Below are 23,862 nucleotides of genomic sequence, written 5' to 3' on the forward strand. Positions count from 1 at the left end.
GGATTAGCTGCTGCAAGGTTTTCCCCCCAGGACACAGTCTGACCTACAACATCTGTCTGACACTTTATTGTGTTTGGACAGTGACTCCAGGAGAACCACAGGTGAACATGGTCCCTCTGCCACCTGTCCCTTTTCATTCCATAGGAACTAGTAACTTACTGGAAGGATTTGGCACAGTTACTTGGGTGGGGCTGGGCAGCAGCCACCCTGCCTTTATGTGTCTTTATCAAACCAGACCAAACTCAGAAAAACAGAAGTTTAAGACTTGACAACACAAAATCCCAATAACTAATAATGCTCAAGAGTAAGTCAAATATTCCTTATTCTCATGTAATTATCCAACCAAAAATCGTCAGATTTGGGACTCTTCCCAATATATCTCAACCAAAAATCTTCACAATAGTTTTTTATGCTTCTATATATGATCTTACATCAGCATTGGAGAGGACAGATAATATCCAGGCGACCACAGAACCATGGAATATCTCAAGTTGGAGGGGACCATAAAGGTGATCAAGTCGATGCTGATCCACATGACAATATCAAACAGCTGCACCACTTTTTTAGAACTATTGTATGAAATCTTTAGGAATAAAGACCATGAATTTACAAAAATTTGTACCATCAGCACTGTGAACTCATAAAAATTTTTTTTTAATCTGGTAATTTGCATTTCTGTTCAAAATTTGATCCTCCAGATAAAATTTAGGTGTTTTGTTGTGCATTTTGGCTTTATCGGAAGTGAAAGGGTGAGGTCCCTGACAGGAGCCAAGAAAAGGTTCCTGGTAACTTTTGCTACAGGATGCTCAGAAAGATACATTTCTAATTCCTTTGATGTTACATATCAGTATAACAACTTCCCCAAAGGCTTTGACCTCTGCATGTCTGGCAAATGAACACTGTGCACATGAAAATGTAATTGTATAAATACATGGGGGGTGTGTACACAAACACATGAACTTACAAACATAGTGCAATTTTTTTTAAAAAAGCTCTCTTTATAATAGATTTTCCAGATAACTAATTCTTCAGGCTAACACTGAGTTTGGTACATTACAAAAATACATGTCCTTATTATTTATGAGAACTCAGTAAGACCTAAATTAAGGGGGAGAACTCTTCAGATGTGATGAGAATTGAACCTGCTCTGCTTGGGGAATGAAGGATAAAATGAATGATTATCTTTAAACCAGCTTTGAGGACCAGGCTTTTACCCTGCCAGTCTCAGCTCTGTGTAGAGTTAGGCTGAGTTTTCTTTCTAAGAGAAAGCTAAGGATGGAAGGCACTGGTGTCTTGAGGGGAGGCAGAGAGGACAACAAATTGCTGCTGCTGGGCACAAATTTGCAGGATGTTTGCACTCTGAAAAAGCTCTTCTTTACTTCCCACAGACACAAGAATACCCTGTGAATCATTCAAGGCCAGGTTGGATGGGGCTTGGAGCAATCTGGTCTAGTGGAAGGTGTCCCTGCTCATGGCAGGGGGTGGAACAAGATGAGCTTTAAGGTCCTTTCCAACCCAAACCAGTCTTTGATTCTGTGCTGTGCGTGATATCCCTAAAACAACACAGGAGTGGGGCTGCTTGGTTGTAGAGAGGATGAAAGAAAGGCTGGTTCCAGGTCCTGCCCTCTCTAAACCTGCCCAGGAAGCACAACCAAAAGTTCCTGCTGCAATAAACCAGATGTTTGGCTTAGAACCAAAACCCTAGCAAGTCGGTGACAAAGTGTTTTCCTGTGGGATTTGGAAAACCAGAAAGGAGCAGGCTATACACAGCCCAGAGCTCTGGGATGAGCTCCAGCCCTGCCTCAGACCTGGCTTAGCTGTCCTTCAGCACCAGCAATGTTCCTCCTGCCCCAGGGCCTCCATCTCATCCCGTCTCATCCATAAATTCAGACTGACATTGTCATTTCTGTGCATTTCAGTCTGGAGCAGTCCCTGAGACAGCGAAGCAGAAACACCAGGCAAGGAGACACTCTAAGCTTTTATATAAATTGACAATTATTAACCCACTGGAAATCTCTTCATTATTGCTGAGCCCAATCTTGCTCTTCACCGAGAATAAGAAATCCACAGGATTTACAGCACAGTAAAAGGGAGTAAAAGCTTTTGAGCCAATTCCTCTGTGCCTTCCCAGGAATGCCTTTGCTCAGTGGGAGTCTCCTTGATGGCCTGAATTTCCCCTACATTTCACTTTAAACAAAGATGTTTGGGGTCACCCTGCACAGCAAAGACTTGCCAATTAGCATTCTAATGATGCAGCTCATTAGGGCTCCTGTGAGGGAAGTAATTTCCAGCCCCTTCCAGAATGCAGGAGCTCACACACATGGGGTTGCTGATGAAGCCTTAAAGGGAATTTCAGCTCCAGTAGCTCCTCATCTCCCCTGTGGATCCTCTCTGGAAGGATGTGCTGCTGACCTCGAAAAAACCCCAACCTCTGCTGACAGCTGGAGTACACCAGGAACACAGAACAATTTGATTATTGTTCGACAGATCAATATATAATGTGATTTAAAGAAAAGGAATTATCTACAAAACAGAAGCTCACATGGACAGAGCCTGAACCAGTGCTGAAGGAGGGTGGCCCCCCTGGAGGTCTGTGGGTTCTGACTGGGGAAATGCGCCCCATCCCACTGCACCTGCTATCTGTTGTCAAAATCATGGAATACAGACTAGCTTGGGCTGGAAGGGTCCTGAAAGATCATCTCATTCCAACCCCCTGCCATGTTCTTCTTTCCATCCTTCTATCACTGAAAACATTGAAAATAATAATTTAATATTAATATTTTCAATGCTTTAATTCAGATTGAAGTAATAAACTGTAATTACAGCAACATCTTCTGTTACTAGTAGGAAACCTTTACAGCCACGAGTCAAAATGGATCCCATTCAGGTGTGACCCTTCTCCAGGGAGGGAGTGTTTAAGAGGGGGCACAAGATCTAGTTTGGTCTTTCCAATTCTATCTGTGTCAGTCAGTCCAGGTTAGTAAGAGGCAGCACTTTGTGTGCATTTATCAGAAGGAATTTATTTACAGAAGATATTGCATGGCAGCAATGGGCAAACACCTCTTCCCCTCAGATGCAGCACCTACAGACACTTTTGAGGCCAGGCTCTGTGCTCTCCACCCTCCCAATGTGGGCCCACTCACACGCACACACAGAATATCATATTTGGTAACCACATTTAGCTGTAAAGGGCATGGCCTGGTCCATATCTCACAGAGCAGTGGCTGGGCTGGGGCAGCCCAGGGGGTGCAAAAGGACAGGGGATCTTATGCAACAAAAACTAGGGGACAGGAAAAACTATAATCTGAAACCCAACAGCATTATGTCCTGGGTAATTCCAGCCTGAGGGACAGGTCTCCTTCTGATGACCTGCAGGGGCTCAGGGGTTTGCACCCTGAGCCAGAAAGCCTTTTGGCTGGGTATATTAGTGCTGGGATGCAATCCCCAGATTCATTTAGGATTGATGGAATGTGTGCTTGGGCATGTGCAGCTGAATTCCTAAAGTATTCCAGTACACAATACAAGCTGGTGCATCAAGCACAGATTTTCCTGATGCAGACCTGGGCTCCAGCACATCCCAGATGTTATTTCCTTTGAATAAACAAATACCAAATGGAGTTATAATTAATGTTGGGGTTTTAATTAAACTGAGATAATCAAGGAAAAAAATGTGGATGCTCAAGCCTCTTCTATAAATGTAAGAGTTAATACCTATATGAATTTCTCTTAAGTAACTAACAACTTATTTACTTGGATATAGGCGAGTGCTACCCATCCCTGGGAGTCTCCAACATTACTTGAAACACACACTAAAAATAAATAAAATAATAACCTAGAGCTGCTTAGAAGAATAAAATAGCCTGTAAAGCAGCAGTTTATGATTCTGCAGGACACACAATTCCCAGTTTCCTTAGGCTGCAGCACCCTCCAGTGGGGTCCCTGCTGACGGGTTCTCTGCCACAGGGACACTCCCGTCCCCCCCACCTGGCTGCTGTTCCCTTCAACCCACAGGAGAGATTAAAATCGTAGTGGAATTAAAAGTTGGTGCTTAATGAATGCATAAATTTGGTGTGTAAATAACGCTTTTATAAAGCAGCTTTCTCAGTGCCTGCACGTATCTGTGTTTATACAAATGCTCATATTTCTATTTATGCATCATTCTAACCCAAATATTTTTGTACCTAGACAAGCACAAATACTTATATCAAAATATTATTAAAAGCACGCTGAGAAGTTAAGCAGTTGCAAACTAAACCAGCCAAAGGCACTTTGAGCCCTGCCTGGCCTCCTATGCCTGTGTCACCTCGGACACCACTGTCCCACACTGCTCCAGCACCCTGAGTACACCCACCCTTGATTCCTATTCCACACTTCAGAGAATCCCAGAATAGTTTAGGTTGGAAGGGACCTTACAGCTCATCCAGATCCACCCCCTGCCCTGGGTAGGGACACCTTCCATAGACCATGTTGCTCCAAGCCCCGAGGCTGGTGCGTGTGGGGCTTGGCTGGGGCAGGACTGTGGGCACAGAGGGGTTGGGGTTGGATCTGCTCAGGGAATAGGTTGGGCACCTGAGAAAACAGGTCACAGGGTCATGCCCAGAAGGCCAAAAGACTTTCTACTTCTTCACTTCAGGGAGATTTCAGTGGTTCTTGTTAAAACACACATTCTTAATAAAGAAAACATTTACTTGAAATCTAACTTCCTGTTGAGAAGTTGTCCAACAGACACTTCAGAAAGCCCTAATTATTTACAAGCCAAAGCATTTTTATTTTCCTCCTTTGAGGGATGAAAGGCTTTTTTCGGTTACTGAATTCACAGATCTCACTGACCTCACTGCCCTGGAAAATCTAGCCCCTGGGGGACTGGTGTGACACCAAAGGGCACAGAGCACTGGGACCATGCTCTGAAACCTGCCAGCTGCCTAGCCAAGTTCAGTTCCCCCTCAAACATCCCTGGATCCTTCAATAATCCTAAAAACAGGACCTTCAGACAGTGCAAGGGTGGCCACTTCCCCTGTCCCCATCGTGGTTACCAGTAACTCATTACCAGCACGAATCAGGAAAAAAGTGAGTGAAATTGTGAATTTTAACACTTTTCTGGTTGCTATTTGTCTTTTCAATATGAAATGAAAAATATTTTCATCTCCTGCATTTAAAACATGTATTTTTAAAAGCAGCACAACTGCTTGCTGTCCACACAAATTTGACAGTGTATTTAATTATCCCCCAGTAATTTTGTGTTGAGTCACCACTGATCTAAAAGCATAAAGTCAGCATTTGTGATTATATCACACTGAAATTCAACACCTAAATTACAGAAGTAAAATGGAGATAAATGAATGATGTTTAAATAAGGACTTTGGTAATTTCAATACCAAATTCAGTGTTTACTCTGTTATCATCTGAAGCATTTTAACCCCAATGGAGAGAGACTAGCAGGTGAGGGAGTTCCAGAGCTCACAGAATCCCAGAATAAGGGGGTTCCAGCCCATCTTACCTGCCCGGAGTTCTGTCTCCTTCCTGCCCTGTGCTCCCAGGGATGGGATCTTTGCCATGGCTGTGAACAGGACCTTGTTCCTGGCCTTGCTCCACAGCCCCGGGTTTCTGTGCTCAGCTGCAGATCCCATGTGGTCTATGACAGTCTGGAATTTCTTCTGGATTTCCCCTCTTCAGCTGTTTTTCTGGAGGATTCCTTTTCCTTCCTGGTTCCTGCACCAGCCTCCTGGGCTTGGGATCTGTGGGATTTGTGCTCCCTTTCCCCAAGGTGAGGACATTTTCCAGCTGACATCATCTTCCAGTTGACAACATCTTCTGCTCCCTCTTGCTGCCTCCCCCAGCCCAGCACGTGTGGATCAGGGATAATTGTTTTAGTTCACTCTTTCCCAGGTTGAACTTTTTGCTGGGACAATGTTTAGCCTTTTATCATCACTCAGGGACAGCAAATTATAAATTATTGTGTCATTTTGCTCATTGTGGTTTTCTGAAAACTCAAAAAAAAAAAATTACAGCTTGATTTCCTGAATGTAGCTTCATAATTTTCCCTAAAACTGGGCTCTTGGGATATCCAACAAACCACGGGACAAACCCTGTGTTACAAAGAAATACCTTGGAACAAACCACTTCATTTTCACTCCTATTCATCTTGTCACAAGCTACTCCTCTGGAACTCTTCCTAAAGTCTTCTTTCAAAGGAGATTTTTAAAGAATTATGGATAACAAATATAAATGTGTGACATACAAACAGGACACAGGTACTTCTGCACAGAAGCAATTTGCCACCTGCTTAGCAGGGAACCAAAATAATTCAGTGTATCTGAATTAGTTCTGTCGCTCCTGACAGAGCCAAGAGCTGTGTCCAGCAGCAGAGCCAGGATTCCACTGGAGGTTAGTTCAAGCAGCAGAGCCAGGTCTCGGGGAAGGAGCCTGTGGCTGTAGGGGAGGGAGGAGGAGAGTTTTTGGCTTTCGTTGTCAGCTTAGTTCTGCCTTTTCAAACGCTCCGTCAGGGATTTCAGTGGTGTGGATGTCGTCTGTGCAGGGATCTCCACACCCCCTGGTCCAGCCCCAGTCTGAAAGGGTCACAAGGATTGCACCTTCCATTGCCAGTAGCAAAGTATGAGAGAGATCTGGGGGGGTGGAAAGGGCAATGTCTCTGTTTCAGTCTCAGGAAGCAGGGCTGTCTTCCTAGGAATAACAGCAGGAGCAGCTGTAGCTCTCTCAGTAGGCTGAAACATGATATAAAAACATGGATCAAGGAAAAGCCCGTCAGGGCAAAAACAACACACACAAAACTTCTGTAAGGTTCTATTTATAATTATCTCTTGAATTGTGCAACTGATAAAAAAGGATTTGTGTTCCATTTGCGTGGGGAGCGTTTTCCTCAATGCCATCTATGCCATGGTTATTTCTGGCAGCACAAATAGAAATTGGGCAATTAATCCCCTATTTACATGGGGAAAAGGGGGATTCAAGGAGTACTCAGGGCCCTGTGGCATGATGCTTGGAGGAACACACCCTTATAAATGCCATGTTCTCCCCAAACCCCTCTGGTTGCTGTCCTGGAGGTAGGACAAGCTCCCTGGCTGTGAGCAGGTCAGACCCCATCCATGCAGGGAGAGGGGCTGAGGCTTCCATGGATTTCCAGCAAGAATCAGCTGGAGCAACCTCTGACGAAGTCATGAATAAGCATAGAATGAGTGTTTTCCCTGTTTCCCTTTTAAGCCTGCTGAATTTTTCCTTTTCCTTGTCCTTCCCTCTAAGGAAGGAAATTCTATTTGACAAGATTTTTTCTGCTGGTGCCTAGATTTCATGGTTTTTAAAGGCTTTGGAGATTTCCATTTTTAGGTTCTCTGGGGTGCCCAGGAGACCCTCCAATCCTGCCAATACAGCAAGGGAAAGGCTCTGATGCTTTACGAGAAGAAGAGGAGAGACCAGAGGTGACCCGAGGACTTACCTTGTGCATGTGGCCTGAAGGGCTATGACCAAAGAATGAAAGCTAAAGAGAAAAATAAAAACAAAAATAAAAACTGAAAAGGGGAGGGAAGAGAGGAAAAAATGGAAGAGAAGAAAGAGATTAAGAGTTTACAGTGTGTTTAGCTGAGACAAAGCTGTGGTTACAGACAGAGTGCAACAAAACTCCCAGGTGAGAGGAAATATGGAGTGTGAAGTTGGGTCCAAGGGCTCGGGGCTCGACTCAGCTCACCAGAGCCCCTTTGTTCCTTGGACTGGTGACAGTCATCCCCTGCCTCCTGAACCCAGCCCAGTCACAGCCACAGGCTCAGGGAAAATATCATCTGAATTCTTCTGACACCTCAAAACCCCCCAAACCCAACCCTGATCAGGTTTGGGTTCAGTCTCAGGTGCAAGTCCAGCTTATTGGCCCTGACCAAGCTGTGCCATGGCCATGTCACTGGAAATGGGTGTGTTCAGCTGAGGGCAATTTTGGGGTCAAATACATCAGTTCTGACTGGAGAAAGGCCGATGACAGGAACTGTGGTGGCAGTGACAGCTGTGGCTGCAGGTGAGGGGACGAGAGCGAGGCCCCTCATTCCTGCTGGGAAAGGCTGGTCCATGCAGCTGCATGGGAAGATGCTGGAGATGGGAGGGAGGGAGCAAAGATCCTGGCTCCTTCCCCAGAGCACCTGCTGACCTCAAGCCTTGCTCTCTCCCATCCCAGGGTGGATGGACCCCCATCTCTGCCAAGTCCTGCGTTATGGACTTCACTGAAGGACAGCAGAAGGAACGATTCAATTTAAGCAGTCAACCTGTCCTTCCCAGAGGGACTCATCCAAGTGCAAACTGGTTTCCTGGAGCTTTCCCACTTTCTCTCTGCACTGCACACACGAGCTCTCTAAGGACATTTCCTTAGCCCAGGTGAAATGAATAATGGTCATGTGCACACACAGCAGCTGTCCCAGCTGCATGACCTTACCTTTTCCTCTAACTCTTTTATTTGTCTTTTTTGGCCTTCAATTCTTTCTTCTAGCTCTTTAATTCTCTGTCAGATTTCAAATAAAAAAATATTTATTAACCAACCAAATAACAGATGTACCCAGAAGATGCATTAGTTTGGGGGTTATAAATTGGATGTGCTGTGCTTCTACCAAAAATACATTGGGTATTAAGCTGCAGGTGAGTCCTCTGTGAATGTCACTGTGTGTGACGAGGTCAGGAAAACCAAGATGCCCCGTGTGCAGGGTTATCCAAGGCCAACCAACATCTGCCCCGGGACCAGCCAGTGGTGGGACAGCTCTAGGAGGAGAGGCTGGTGCTCAGAGGGACCGTCCCACCCTGGATCCCACCGTGTCCTGCCCCTGTGCCCACCTGCTGTGCGTGCTGAATGAGCTCCATCCTTTCCCGAAGGATTTGGGCGTCCCTCTCCCGGAGCTCACTCATCACCTGCCGCTTCCATTGCTCCACGGCGCTCTTCAGCTTCTCCTTCTCCTCTTCTGAAAGAAGTTCGGAAATTTTGGCTCCAGCTTCTTGCTGCAGGGCATCATAGAGCATGGCTTCTAATTCCAGAATTTGCTAATCAAAAACAATATAAGGCTGTCAGCTCGACCTTGTCCCTGGTGGGGTGAGGAGTTTGTGAGGAACTGAACATCCAGGTAAGGCAGTGGGAGCAGTGGAGGGGTTTCTGTGCTGAGCCTCCCACACAGGACAGTGTGTAAAACTCAATCCAAAGGGAAAATACTTCAGGCTGTCTTTATCCCATGGGGTTCTGAGTAACACTGGAACTGGAACAGCTCTGGGCCCAGTGCAGTCTGCCCCTCATACATGAGTGGGAGTCAGCTTATCCTTCCTGGGGATGGGAGATGGCCGTGGGGAGAGAAGGGAAAAGGAAAAAAAAGAAAGGAAGGGGGAAAGGGAGAAGGAAAAAGGGAGAAGGGACATTCAAAGAAGACTCATTTTGTGAGTTACAGACACTTTTTACATGTAGTTTTCAGTCCCTCAGTTCCCCTTTCCCATCTCTCCAGTTCACAGCAGCAGAGGACACGGCAGGACCAGTCCATGCTCCTGCCAGGAAGGAACAACTCCCTGCTGTGTGTGTGCAGATTTTGTACCAACCAGCTAAAACGCTTTGTGGGAAGGCGTTCTCAGCCCTTCCTCTGGCAGAGCTCTCAGCTCTGAGAGGCTCCATGCTCAAGGAAGTGAACCTGTCTGGTAGCTGGGCTCTGCTCCTGCAGTCTCAGGCTGCAGAGCCTTCACTGTGTCAGAAAGGGCGCCTCACGCAGGCGGATGAGCCCTCCAGATTCACTGAGATGGAGAAGTGCGTGGGAAATGGGCTGGCAGGGTTTCCCCAGAGTCACCGAGCCTGGCACCCTCCTAGGGCAGGTGGCCTTGCCAGACAATGTCTTTTGCTTTGGAATCCAAGATAAATGCTATTCCCTCAGACAAGCCAAAAGCAAGCTGCAATCTTTTTCAGCAAGTTTGATACAGAGCAAGACAAAGTGCAGCAACTGATGGCACCTCTGCACACCCTCTCCAGAGCTGGTGGTGTCTTGCAAAGCTTTCCCCAGCCTCAGAAGAACCCCACTGCAATAGAATCACAGAATTCTTGTGGCTGGAAAAGTCCTCAAGGTCCATCAAGTCCAACCATTCCCTCAGCACTGTCAAGGCTACCACTAACTCGTGTCCTCAAGTGCCAGACTGGGGGGACGGCTTTTAAAGCCCCCCAGGGTCTGTTGTGATAATTCAGCTCAATTCAAAATCATGTTTCTCCACCCGAGGCTGCTGGTGGTGTTTCCTCACTATGGCTTAGCAGAGCCAGAACAGCAGAACACACTCACAGGGACAGTGACACCCCAGCAGAAGTTACAGCACTGATGATAACCCACCTCTGTGGGGAAGATCCCACCAGATCCCAGGAGAAGATTCTGCTTTCCCATTTTAAAACAACCCCAACACCCTCACTAACCTTGTCCCAAAAAAACACTGTTACTTGAGACATGGATTTGTGGTTGGCCCCAAACTGCTGGGCCTGGGCACATTCCCTGTCTCCAGAGCAGCAAGTGCTCTGGAGCAGAATCCCCTCCAGCAGCCACTGGAGTGAGAACCGTGCAGACAGATTAGCGGTTCCAGCTGGTAATCTTGTTGGCTCCTGTTCAGGAGGGATGGTGATTAGCAGCTCCCCATCTCCAGGGGCACAAAAGAAACATGGAAGGGAAGCAAATTTTATGAAGCAGAAGAGCTTTTGCCTCTCGAATTGTGGGGCAGAACAAAGCTTTCTGTTGCTTTCAGGCTGCATTTGTGCCCGTGAGCAAAGCCCAGCGCTGTGCCTGGGATATGTGTGTGATGCCTTCAAAGAATACAGGAAAACTAAATAACCCTCTGCCCCCTCTGCATGGGCTGCACAGAGTCACTGCACTCACTCCTTCCCCATGAGCAGCAGAGCTGAGGAGCTGAACTGTTGTTGGGCCCTTTGGTAAATTTGGGATCCTGGACCAGGAGATCCATCTCATGGCTGTGAGCTGCAGGGGTACTGAGGGACACCTGAATCCACAGCAATGGCTCCATGTCTGAGCTCTCCTGCACACTCCATGACGTTCCCAGGAGTTTCAAGTGATGCCACATACTTTTTCCGCTCTGCTGCTGTTGTGGGATTCCACACAGATTTCTGGCTCTGTTCAGAACTCACCCAAGACCCAGCAGATCTCTGCTCTCAGGGCTTAAGTGTGAGGATGAGTCCTACAGATTCAGCCTTTGCCTGCACCAAACTGCTTCTCAGGGCAGCTCAGTGCTGCAAGAGATCATGGAGTCACGGAATCCCAGACTGGTTTGGTTTGGGAGGGATGTTAAAGAACATTTTGTTCGACCCCCTGCTATGGGCAGGGAACTTCCCCTGTAAGATGTTAAGGCTGAGACCGCAGGTAAGGGGTGCTTGTGTGGTTCCCAGGGTTTCCACTGTGCACTGGTTCCAGATGCAGCTCAGCATCTGGAAAATCAGACATAAAAGTCACCCTCACAGGACAGAGAGTGTATGGAGTAAAAGCTCCCCCAAATGGTTTGAGATACAAAGATAACAGGATCCAAACCCAGCCCTAAATACTCATTGCTCCTCAGAAAGTGTAACTGTGCTCAAGGTTTACACAGAACTGCAAAAACGGAGATGAAAATTTATGCATTCATGTCTTTTGTGAATATATTAAACCTTTCCTTCACTGAAGGAAACAAAACAACTGATGACTGAAGGGATGGGTGAAATGCCTTAGGATCAGCTAATGATGAGCCTGACCTAAGAGTAGTCTCATTTCGAACTAACAGAATCCCAGAATCCCTCCAGCTGCTTTGGTTACAGAGGCTGTAATCCAAGATCCAAGGAAATGTCTAGGCTAAAATATCTATTTTGGAAAGAAAAGTTACTGAAAACATAATTTCCTTACCACTCCTTTACTAAAACCTCTGGTGAATTAAAACTTGTATTTCCTAAACCTGCAAGTGCTGCCCAAATCCAGGGAATTCTGTTCATGAGGAACTCATTGTCAGCTCAGGGTAGAGGATCTGGCTAACACTCAGCCTGTCACACTCCATGAGCAGAGAGTGTCCACAGGGAACAGACCACACACATCACACCAGGTGAGTTAACTGAGGTGTAATAACTCAGTCAAGACTGATGTCCCTCACCTTGTGAGCCTGGTCCAGGGACTGTTTCCTGAAGTCCAGCTCATCGTCCAGGTAGCCCTTTTGCTTGCTGAACAGCTCCTGGGGACCAAGGAAGGGGCTGTCAGTGACCACCACACCCCACCAGGGATCCTCCAGCCCCTCCCCTGCTGCTCCTTCCCCGGTACCTTCTCGTTTTCCAGGTCCAGCATTTTCTGCTGCAGCGCCGACTCCGTCACCTCGATCTGCTGGAGCCACTGCACAGACAGAGAGCAGAGCCAAGCCTGAGCAGGGCACACCCTGTGAGCCCAGCTTCCCTGGGACCCAGGGTATGTCAGTACATGGCAAGTACTCAAATAAAAGCAAAATTAACTATACAATTATATTTTTCTTTTCTATATATTGGTGATGAAAAAATGATGTATTTCAAAGCCTGGCCATTACCTTCTGACATTGCTTTGTTAGTTCAGTACCATTTTAAATTAAGCAGTGTCTGTCTGCATTGCCAAAATGTTACCTTTACTTTGACAAAAACTAGTGTAATTCCAAATAAAGCATTCTGGCGTTTCGTGATGGAGCCATCATCTACATCACCAGTGTGTATTCAGAGAGACATGTGTACTGAGGAGCGATGCCCTGGTTATTACCTTTTCAGCCAATGTGAGGACAGTCCTTGCTTGTATGATGACTACTTGCTCTTCGTTGGTCAGATTCTGCATCAAAACAAAATACAATTACAGCAAATCCCAGTGTCTTGTTATTAACCCACTACTTAGGCCACTGCTGTATTAAATAAATCTGAAATTAAATATATTCAAGGAACAATAAACCAAGGCAGAGAAAATTAGTATTGTAATGCAACATTGTTGTAAAAGCCATTGCCAATATTCATACCGAATCCTTATCATGAATAGAGTTAATTCTCCTAAAATTCTCATATTTACCAAATAAAAAAGGTGACACTGGATCTATTTTTACCCAAAAGGGAGTAAACACACAGCTACACAGGACAAGATCAAGCTCAGCACAAAGTGCCACTGAGAGAAGAGACACAGTGTCCATCCCATGCACAATCCTCACTTTGCCAGCCAAGCCATGATTTTGGGAAGCATTTGTGGAGATGTTGGCTATCCCATCCATCTTCTTTTGCTTTTTAATAAAATCAAAGTAGTGAAACTGGGGTTTGCATTTCATCCCAAACTTCAGTCTGACACAGACACAGCAGGAGAAGGGAATCCCCTTGGCTGGGCCTTGCTTGTGTCTGGACCCAGAGCAGCATCAGCCTGCGTGGCTGGGGGAAGGTGGTGTCAGGGTGACTGTGATGAGCTTCAGTTCAAGGCACAGCCTGGGGACAGTGACAGTGCTGTCCAGCAGGGATAGAACTGTAGAATCCCAGACTGGTTTGGGTTGGAAGGGACCTTAAAACCCATACCATTCCAACTCCCTTGCCACGGGCAGGGACACCTTCCACTATCCCAGGTTGCTCCAAGCCCTGTCCAACCTGGCCTTGGACACTTCCAGGGATGGGGTAGCCACAGTTTCTCTGGGCAACCTGTGCCAGGGCGTCACCACCCTCGGGTACTTATAGTTCTGTTACTTCCAGGTTGCCCTGCAGCCCTGGGAATGGTGTTTCCCTGTTATCCAACCTGTCCAGAGGCACAGGGAGAGCTGGGGTGCTGCCCAGGTGCAGAGCTGTGAGAATGGTGGAGATCTTTCTGCAGCCCCAGTGAAGGTGGTGGGGTCCCCCAGGAGGACCCCAGAGTGGATGAGGGCTCTCTAAGACCCTGGGCTGGAGAGGGTTCTGCTTTCCTCAGCCCCTCACAGCCCCGGGGGCTCTGCTGAGAGAGGAGAGCATGGGAGAAGATACACAAGGACACATGGATCTCCCATGCACACAACCATTTGTGTGATTAGTCACTGCCATTTGCTGAAGGAAAACACTTGCAAATTTCTTATTATTTGCTTACCTTTTGTTTAATATCCTGGTTACTATCAAGGGTTTATAGGTCATTAAACAAAATGAAAACACGCAGCTGCTGAAATGCAAAAGCAAAGCAAACGCAGAGCAAGCAAATCAAGAAACCAAGTGACCAGTGGCCAGAAAACATCAAACACCAACGTTATTTTCCAAATAACAGAAATATTAAGAACAAAATGGTGACATTGAGCCCCTGTGTGGCACTTCAGCAGGCTGGTAACAAAACCTTAAAAAGCCAGAAAATGCTTTGCTCGCAGACCAAACAGAGCAGGACAGGCTGTGCAGCACCAAGCCCAGGTGGCCTTGCTTGCTTGACACGAGGACAAGTATTCCCCAAAGCATGCACAATTTATTAAAGGAACATACACTTACGGCGTTATCCCCTAAAATGTCCAATTTTTTCATCAGCTCTGCTACTACTATGTCCTGACAAGAGAGAAATGGAGAACCAGGAGTCAGCACAGAGTGTCTGATTTTGTTTAGGAAGAGGAGGATAGGAAAGGAGAATCCCTTACTGTTACACCTTCTGCCTCGCAGTACACCTGGAGGGGGCTCTTCCCCTCTGTGAACGGGCCGTGCAGGAAGTTGATGGCAGGGGATCGTCTCTCCCTCTCCTGAAAGGACAGTAATTCCTTGGTTACCCCCTCTGGTGTGTCAGTCACATCACAGAGTCATGGAAGTCTTTCGGTTGGAAGGGACCTTAAACACCATCTCATCCCACCCTGTGCCACGGGCAGGGACACCTGCCACTATCCTAAGCTGCTCCAAGCCCCATCCAACTTGGCCTTGAACACTTTCAGGGATGGGGCAGCCACAGCTTCTCTGGGCAACAATAGATTTCAACAAAACTATACCATAATAAATACACAATACAGATTGCATTGCAATTTTGTTTGTAAGTGGCTGCTTTGTTAATGTCTCCTTGGGGAATTTCAGAACCAGTTTCCAAGAGCTCTCGGGTTCTGTCTGTACAGGTAGGGATACAGAAAAGAGAAGGCTCAGGGGAGTAACTGCAGTGGCCACCTGATTCCTCCTGTGTAGGTTGAGCAAGAGGTGAAACACTGTGATCACTTTTGGCAATGAAAAAAAAATAATTCCTTTTTATTTTTCTTTCCCAGGGATGATCCACTCTGGTTTAACTCTTTGCCTTTTCAGGACAGAAGGAGAACAGTACATTTACAGCACAGGCCAACTTTCTGGATCTTAAAAGTACTTAAGCAGTAACACTGCCAGAACAATCTATGGTGAATATCAATGTTCATCCCTGGTTGCTTGGGGTTTTCCCCTTTTATTAGCACTTTGTACCAAAGCCTGTGGCCTCGCTCAGTGCAGTGTGTCCCTCTCCAGACACCCCCGTTCCCAAACCACCGGTGCCTCCGGCCCTGGCTCACAAAGCCCAGGGCAGGACCGTGGCTGCCACACGTGCTCACTTCCAGCTCCAAGATCCTGAACTCCAGAAGCTCATTTTGGTCCTTCACGTCCTGGACATCATGTTTCAGACGAGCTTCCTCGGCTTCCATCTGTTTGATCTGCAAAAGAGACAAAGCAACTCGTCCTTAGCACTGTTAGCAGAGTCACTCCTGATCCACTGTGCACTGACCCTGCTGGGACAGGGCTGGGGGCACTGGGGGCTCAGCCCACCCCCCCGGGGGCAGTGGGAGCACTGGGGGTCCCAACCCACCCCAGGATCATCATGAGCAGGGACACATGACCCCAGTCATGGGGGGACACAGGGCTCTCCCCCAGAGCCACCATCCTCACATGGCCTTGCACCAGACACATGTGGGCCAACAGGGAATGCTGGAAACCCACTTCTCCCCAGAGGTTTATAAGGATCTTGTATTACACATTAATTATTTAATCTGTGCAACACAGATTAAAATATTTCCCTTTCTGTATCCCTTCAGTTACAAATATTATTGGAATAATACAAATAGAAGCATTTAACACCTTTTCTACCAGTTCCTGATTTCTTCTGTAGAGTGCTTGCTTCTCCTCAATCCACTTCATGTCCTTGGGAAGGAAAGGACCAACACAGAAGATGAAGCTGGCAACATTTAGCACCAACACAGCAGCAAGTATTTCACTAAATCTCACATATAGAAGGACAGAGCAACACTGCATATGAAACTATAATTTCATTGTTTCCTAAAATAACTTCCTAAGATAAACTTGGCCAACTTATTTTAACGGAGTCTGTAGTACACAAATAGAATGGAAACATTCCAGTGATTAAAAAACTTTTTCACATCAAAAATTTGCATTAAAGGGGATATTTCCAGCTATGTGTCTACTATTAAATTTCTATTTTGCTAAATATAAATGACATATTTCTGAAGATCAGGCAAAATAAACCTTATTTGGAAATTAATCTCTTAGTCTGAGGGATATATAAAACCCACAAAGCCCAGAACACTGTTTATCAGCAAGGGCAACAACAATAGGAGGTTAAGTTGGAAAGGCAACTATGAAATGATTTGATATTATTTTAAAGTTCTTAAAACAATTTTCTGTTTATTTTTTCGTTTTGTTTGTTTGTTTGGTGGGTTGGTTTTTGTCTGGAAAAGTACTACACAAGCTGGAAGCAACCTGGGAACATTTCTGGTTCCCCAGCAGGGAGGCAGGACAAGGGCTGGAGTTGTTTGCAGTGTTACCTGTCCCTGCTCAGCCAGGGCCTTCTCCAGGTCTTCTATCTGAGCCTGAGACCGGTGGATTTCTGCTTGGAGCTGCTCACGTGTCTGTGGGATACAATGGAGAAAGGAAAAAACAACAAATCAATAAATAGTACAAATTTCTCCAAAAGACCAAAGCTAACGCAGGTACAGAAAATACTCAAAACACCAAATATTTTCAACAAGTGATTTTTAAAGTTCTTTGGCAGAATGAACTTGAGCACACAGCATCAGCCAGGAATCAAATAAAGTCTGTGAGGTGGGATAATGATTTTGAGATTTAAATCCAGATTAACAAAACAGTGAAGCAGAGGTGGCTCCTCACGGTTGGTCACGGCAGGCTGCAGCCAGCAACCCTCCTGTTCTGGAACAATGAGTGTAAAAAGCTATTTCTCTATGAAAACAAATGAAAATTAGTATGCCACAGTTCTGGGCACACCTGCTTCCCGTAAATTTGGGGCAAGTTAAAAAGCTCAGGGCAGACCCCACATATATAACATTGGAGAAGGGCAAATTCCATTGACTGTTGTGCTGTTACCACCTTATCTATGATTTACTGCCTTATCTATGATTTACTTCCTTATCTATGATTTACTTCCTTATCTATGATTTCCTACCTTACCTGTTTAGTATCTGTTTAGGGTCTTCCTGTACTGTGTGTCATTACTATACTTATATCTTCCTGCTTACCTATATAGACACCACCCTCCTACATGATTGGAGAATAAATGCAGTTATTATCAGCTGCCTTATTCATTAAATAGTTTTATAGAACACTTTCTGTCCTCAAACCATTTCTCTGCTCTTTATCGTGTTATTTACACTGAAAATGATCTTGTTTGCATGACCTACACTAGTATCTCTTTTTGCTCACTATGGAAAAATGAAAATCAAGTCACTTTTCTAGTTGGGCATATCTTGGTTCACTATGATTTTCATTCAATCCCTAACATGCCAGAGCAGACATCAGTTCTGGGAATATGTCTGGGAATGCCAGTTTTCATGCATTTCGCCTTGATCTACTGTAAGTGTTCCTGGATAACACCTTCACACAACAGATGTAGGACCAAATTAAGGCTCTGCAGGTGCCTTTCTCCTGTTAAACATCAGCTGTTTGAACCCCTTGCCATGGGCAGGGACACCTTCCACTAGCCCAGGTTGCTCCAAGCACCATCCAACCTGGCCTGGATATTTCCAGGGATGGGGCAGCCACAGCTTCTGTGGGCAACCTGTGCCAGGGCCCCACAACTCTCACAGCCAAGAACTCCTTTCTAACTCCTTGTAACATACAACAAACTCATAACAAATGCAATACTTTAGCCCAGCTGTCAGGATCCTCAGGGGCTGCATAAGCACATGGGCAGGCAGAGCAGCACAGGGCACTTTGCAATTTAATTAAGAGAAAAAAATCTCAGCTATAAGCCTTCTAAACATTTCATGAGGAATCATGTAATCTCTCAGATCCCAGAAGGAATTAAACACCACGCATTATACATTTAAGGCTATCTGTCCTAGTTCTTTATAGAAAAAGAGCTTAATTTCAAGGATTTCCCATAAAAATTTCTCTCTGGATTTCCCTTAAACTTATTAGAGGTGAAAAGACTCAGCTGCAGCAATGGTGGATCCTCAGCATACCCTTCCTTGGGAGGCTGGTTGGAGTCAGAGATTCCAGAGACCCCCATCCAAGCCCCCCTGGCTGAGGCCCAGCCTGGCTGCTGCACGTGTGATTGAGAACAACCTGAGCAAGTACAATTGGACCCCTCACCCCCCCCTTACAATTCCAATCCTTTATGTTTGTGTAATATAAGCCACGTAGACCTTAACTTCTCGTTCTGCATCCAGGGTCCCTCCGACCTGCTCCTGCAGCAGGGCATAGGCTCGTTGCAGGGCCTGGTATTCCATGGTCAGCTGCCGGAACCGCAGCTCTGTCTCCTCCTTGGCCATGCCCTGCAACCAAAACACAGAGTGGATTAGGCATGTTTTCTCTAAAAAGTGCCAAAATGATCACTTTTGAAATGCAATTTGGGAAGGACAGCACTAAGGATGTTGTTTATGTGCCCTCGGACTACTTCTCTTCTCCCCCCTAAACACTTCCAGAAAATGCAATACAGAAATAAAAAGATAATACCCTGCCTTAAAAAGATAAAAACTTGCCATCCATGTAACACACTAATGATGCATCACCCTTTCTTACTGTAACAGGGAAAACCATCACATTAAAGGTGAAAATACAACTTTCTTGAAACAACAAAAGGTTTCCAATCTGGAGAGGAAGCCAAGCCTGACAGCCTCACTCAATTATTAAAACACGAATCCAGAGCTAATACTTGTAGGAGTGGTGACAGCAACATGAAAGGAGCCCTTCATCTTCTTCACCCTCCTTACAATATCCAGCATGGAATGCTTTCATGTCAGGCTGGCCGGAATATTTCACTCAACATGAAATGAAATTACTCTGCTGGGTGCAGGCACCAGCTCCCCACCAGCTGAACAGGGGAAAACATAAAGGAAGGAAAAACAAACAGGCTCATGCATCCACAAATGCATTCAGATTCCTGCAGTGCAGCACACACCTGGTAACCATCACAGATCTTTTATGATGGAGACAGGGATTGTCCAGGTTGCCTCTGACAGATCTAATTACAGCCCATGGCACAGGTGAACGGGTAGCAGAGAACCTGCAGCCAGTGCACCAGGGAAAGGCTGCACCTCATCAGTGGCAATTTTCTGCCTGTTACAAGATTCCTGTTAAACCCAGAACCATGTAATGGTCCAGTGATCTGACACACACTGAGGAATACATTTGTAGGGAAGCCCTGTAAAATACCAGGAATAATAATCTCTTTGATTTGTATTACCTTTGTGTACTCTGCACTGAGAGCTCCAGAACAGCCCAACCTCCATTATCCAGCGAGGAACCAGCCTTTCCCTGGAGCCTGGAGCTTTAGGGGAATGCTTCCTGCTCCTTCCCCAAACACAAACTTCACTGCTCTGGGCCGGGGTTGGAATGGCAAATGGAAGGATCTGACCCAAACTACATGTGCCCAAACCTGCAGTCAAGCTCAGAGTGAACAGACCTCCCGAGTATTGTCTGACTTCTCAGCCATTTTAGACCTCTGACATATAAACCTGCTATAAATTTAATATTCTTATGATATATATTTCCAGCTTGGCTACAAGCTGTGAAATTACTGAAGACCTGAATTCCAGAGATACCAACCAACAAGCACAGTATCAAATTTAATACAAATGGTTAATTTTTTGGTCTGAGGTGAGAGAGGAATGATAGAACAGACCAGGAATTCCATTAAAAACTAGCAGTGAGTTTGCAAACCCAAATAACATGGATTTTTGATGAGCACCTCTTCTAAGTCATCCTCAGGAGTGCAGGGGGTCTGGTCTGTCCGGTCCGTTTGGTAGGAGATGGAGGAACCATCTGACTCCAGGGAAGCTTCGTCGTCGTAGCCATAAAATGTCTCCACAACCGGCTTCTGGCAGAGAAAGAGGTCAGGGAATGTGGCCAAGCCATGGGCCCTGTAAGCCCCTGAGCTGGGGACAGTACTGGCCCTGGACACTTGGATTAACTGTGCCTCTGTGGGATCTGAACATGGGCACCTGGGAGAAACCTCAGTGCCAGGCTCTTGGGATTTCTCACTCTGCTGCTCTTTGGGAACTGGTGCAGCTCTTTACACATGAATACACAGAAGTGTTTTCACCCCATGCCAGTGATGATTTAAATCACTGAACTGCCATATTTGTCATTATGTATCACAGTGTGTGACCTCACAGCCCTTGCCTTCTTAAATGCATTTTCCTCCCGTTTTCTCTAAGGCCAAGGATCCTTTTCACCGAGTGTTCACCTCAGCATAAGGTGGGACCCGTGCACTGAAATGCCTTTTAATCCATTGTCATCACCATGATGTCCCCCCACCATCACCACAACTGTCACATAAAAACTTAAGATCTTCAACAAGTATTCTATTTGAAAATGTGAATTTAATCACTACAGCAGTGTGTTTATGGTTTGAAGAAATCCAGTTTTCCATTCAAAGCTGCTTTTTGTTTAAAAGAATGAAGGGAGTGGTGGTAAAGGAAGATCTACTGTAAATGCTTGAAAGCCAAAGACAACATTTCACAGATCAAAAAATATTTTTAATTGATGATTTACAAAAACACATCTAGATTTTGGCTTTTTGTTTTAATTTGTAGTGGGTAACTTTTGAAGGAGAATCACAGAATCCCAAACTGGTTTGGGTTGGAAGGGACCTAAAAGATCATTTAGTTCCACCCCCTGCCATGGGCAGGGACACCTTCCACTATCCCAGGTTGCTCCAAGCCCCGTCCAGCCTGGCCTTGGACACTTTCAGGGATGGGGCAGCCACAGCTTCTCTGGGCAACCTGTGCCAGAGCCTCACCACTTCCACAGCCAAGAATTCCTTCCCAATATCCCATCTAACCCTGCCCTCTGGCAGTGGGAAGCCATTCCCTGTGTCCTGGCACTCCAGGCCCCTGGTCAAAATCCCAGCCAGCTTTCAGAGAGAGACAGCATGTGGCCCTCTCTGGAAGGCCTGCCTGCCATGTGCAGGATGACTGGAGTTATCTCCCATCGACTTCAATTAGTTATTTACAGATTAATTAGCTCCAGCCCCACCCTAATTTTTCATCTGTAGATCACAGAGTGCTCATAGTCTCTGACATTAAACCTTTCTGTGCCATTACAGTGTTAATATTTACATTAACACCCTGCCAAGTTCTCATTAACTAACATTCCCTTTTCCCTGAGCTCCAAACACGGCTTCTCATAACGGGCAATTTTGCATGTTACTGAACATCACCATGAATTATTTAAAACATACACATGTTTTCAGGCAGTGCCATTAGAAGATCATTTTGAGATGTGTTAATTCATAAAATCTGTCTCCTCCTAAGACAACCACATCCCACCAAAGTCCCACAAGGTAAATGCAGAATGTGGAAAAGCTCAGAATGTGCAATGCAAAGGGGTCCCCTGCCCCTCCCAGATTTTTCCTAAATATCCCAAAACGGTCTGTGAATGTCCTTGAACTACATCAACCAAATTTAGGCTTAGGACCCATTTGCATACCCTTCAGAACATTCCCTTGTGTGGCCCTGAGGTACCTGGAGCACCCCAGAACCAGCACTGCCCATCAGCATGTCACTGTACAAGCTTTTTCTTTTTACCTTAGGAATTCTTGTCATTTTTTTCCTTTGCTTCCTGAACCTTAACAGCTTATCACGTTCCTGCAAGAACCAGAGACATGTGTTAGCTGTTTGCAGAGAGCTGCTATTCAAATTAACCACATCAGTGCTGGGAGCCATTGGGCAAGCAAGAAACAGGAATGTCACTGCTGGACACTGTCACCAGGCATGGGTTAGTTTACTCCAACATCTTTCAGGTTTGCATATACAAGTAGCTATTGCTCTTTATGTCCATGAAAATCTAACTAAAATAAAGCTGATTATAAGCAACACAATGCAGTGAGAGCTTGGGTGTCACCTTGGGCTGCTCTGTGGGTGACTGTAGCACTCCAGCTCATGCTCAGGCTCTGCTTTCTCTGCCAAGAAAGAGAAACAGAGACTGGTCCTGCCCTTGGCTCTGGTGGCTATTGGTGCCTCTGGAAGGTGCAAACACACAGTAGCCTCACTGCACAAAATTCAGGGGCTGTTTGAACTCAGCGCTTTCAGAGTCAGCTCTGTCTCTAAGGATCTGCAGGTTCCTAGTGACCCTGGGAAAAGGTTTGAGCACTTACTGCTGCCAACATTTTTTTCCAGTCAGAGAAAATCATGGAATCATCAAATCCCAGACTGGTTTGGGTTGGAAGGGACTCTAAATATCACGTTCTTCCACCCCCCTGCCATGAGCAGGGACAACTTCCACTAGACCAGGTTGCTCCAAGTCCTGTCCAACCTGGCCTTGGACACTTCCAGGGATGGGGCAGCCACAGCTTCTGTGGGCAACCTGTGCCAGGGCCTCACCACCCTCACTGGGAAGAATTCCTTCCTCTTTGTTGAGTCAGGTCAACTTTTTACAGCACTGAGAAAAAAGTCTCTGTTCTGGACTGCAAATCCAGGCAAAGCTCAGGACTGTAGAGGGGAAGTTCTAAGGGGAAAACCCTTAGATCTTTCATTTTAACCATCTGGTAGAAGGATGTGATGACATTGTGGGACACTGACAATGTGCCACTGCCATGAGCCCGATGGCAAATCCCACTGTCAGCAGCAGTGGCAGAGGACAATTGAACACTCATTGCTTGGCAATGGGGAACAGGACATCCCATCAATACCTATTAGTGCTTAACTCCACAAAGTCCCTGCTGGTCATAACAGGGATGACTCAGGCAAGGGCAGGGGCTGAGCACAGGCCAGTGTGGGTGACACAAAGCCAGGGGTAACCTGAGTTAAAAAATGCAATTCCCATGTGGCAGAACTGTCCTGGACATGGGTCTTGGCCACTGAGCAGGTGGTGGGATTAAAACTTTCCTCTCCACTATCACTGTGTTTTTCTCTGGTGAACAACTGCTGATACAACATCTACATTGAGAAAACAGTGTGCCAGCTCACTACTGAACAGAAATGGGAGGGAGAACAAATATTATTATACTCTGCCTCCTTTCCAGACAGCAATTTAAAGTGTACAAACATGGGGAGGAAGTTAATGCCATTCTTACCATGACACTCTTCACATAGCCAGCAGTCTCCAGGGTCTGATAAAAAAGAATGAAATAATGTCAGTAAGTGGACAGGCTTAAAAAGAAAGGAAAGAAAATTATTTTCTGGAGGAGTATTAGTATTTTGGTGCTTTCTGTTTCCAGAGACTGAGAATGTGTTAACAAAGAAGCAAACTCTCTAACCCAGCATTGCAGACCACCCTCTGTACACAGGAATCTTTAGCCCAGTGATGTCTCCAGCTGAAGGAGCTCAGACACTTTCCCTCACAGGTGCTGGATCTGGCCACCAGCACATCTACTGGACATGGTTCCGTCCTGCCAGTGCAATGCAGATGGAAAGGGTTTTTCCAAACATCACACCACAGATCAATTACTTTTATTACCACTAAACACAGAAATGCCTGCCAGGTTCCACTGCTGTGCCTGT

The 23,862-nt window shown here is 46.0% G+C and overlaps 1 protein-coding gene across 20 annotated transcripts in view; it reads right to left on the reverse strand.

Moving 5' to 3' along the window:
* The window catches only part of JAKMIP3 (Janus kinase and microtubule interacting protein 3), a 69,305-nt gene that overhangs the window by 7,188 nt on the left and 38,255 nt on the right, over positions 1–23,862 (reverse strand). For 10 of the 20 annotated variants that reach the window (XM_027655170.1, XM_027655169.1, XM_027655168.1 and 7 more), the window contains 16 exons: positions 23,436–23,471; positions 21,949–22,008; positions 20,109–20,237; positions 18,565–18,693; positions 16,729–16,812; positions 16,025–16,087; positions 15,505–15,603; positions 14,590–14,688; positions 14,441–14,500; positions 12,744–12,809; positions 12,285–12,353; positions 12,121–12,198; positions 8,821–9,024; positions 8,429–8,494; positions 7,451–7,492; positions 5,498–6,722 (listed from right to left, as the gene is read on the reverse strand). In XM_027655170.1, coding sequence (XP_027510971.1) covers positions 6,576–6,722; positions 7,451–7,492; positions 8,429–8,494; positions 8,821–9,024; positions 12,121–12,198; positions 12,285–12,353; positions 12,744–12,809; positions 14,441–14,500; positions 14,590–14,688; positions 15,505–15,603; positions 16,025–16,087; positions 16,729–16,812; positions 18,565–18,693; positions 20,109–20,237; positions 21,949–22,008; positions 23,436–23,471 — 1,431 coding nt within the window. In that variant the 3' untranslated portion in view covers positions 5,498–6,575. Of the gene's footprint in view, positions 1–5,497; positions 6,723–7,450; positions 7,524–8,428; positions 8,495–8,820; positions 9,025–12,120; positions 12,199–12,284; positions 12,354–12,743; positions 12,810–14,440; positions 14,501–14,589; positions 14,689–15,504; positions 15,604–16,024; positions 16,088–16,728; positions 16,813–18,564; positions 18,694–20,108; positions 20,238–21,948; positions 22,009–23,435; positions 23,472–23,862 lie in introns of those variants that run through there. The other 10 variants (XM_027655171.1, XM_027655166.1, XM_027655160.1 and 7 more) reach the window with 9 other exon arrangements.

This window comes from Corapipo altera, unplaced genomic scaffold (genome assembly GCF_003945725.1).
Source record: "Corapipo altera isolate COAL_440 unplaced genomic scaffold, ASM394572v1 180, whole genome shotgun sequence".
In the NCBI taxonomy this organism is placed as follows: domain Eukaryota; kingdom Metazoa; phylum Chordata; class Aves; order Passeriformes; family Pipridae; genus Corapipo; species Corapipo altera.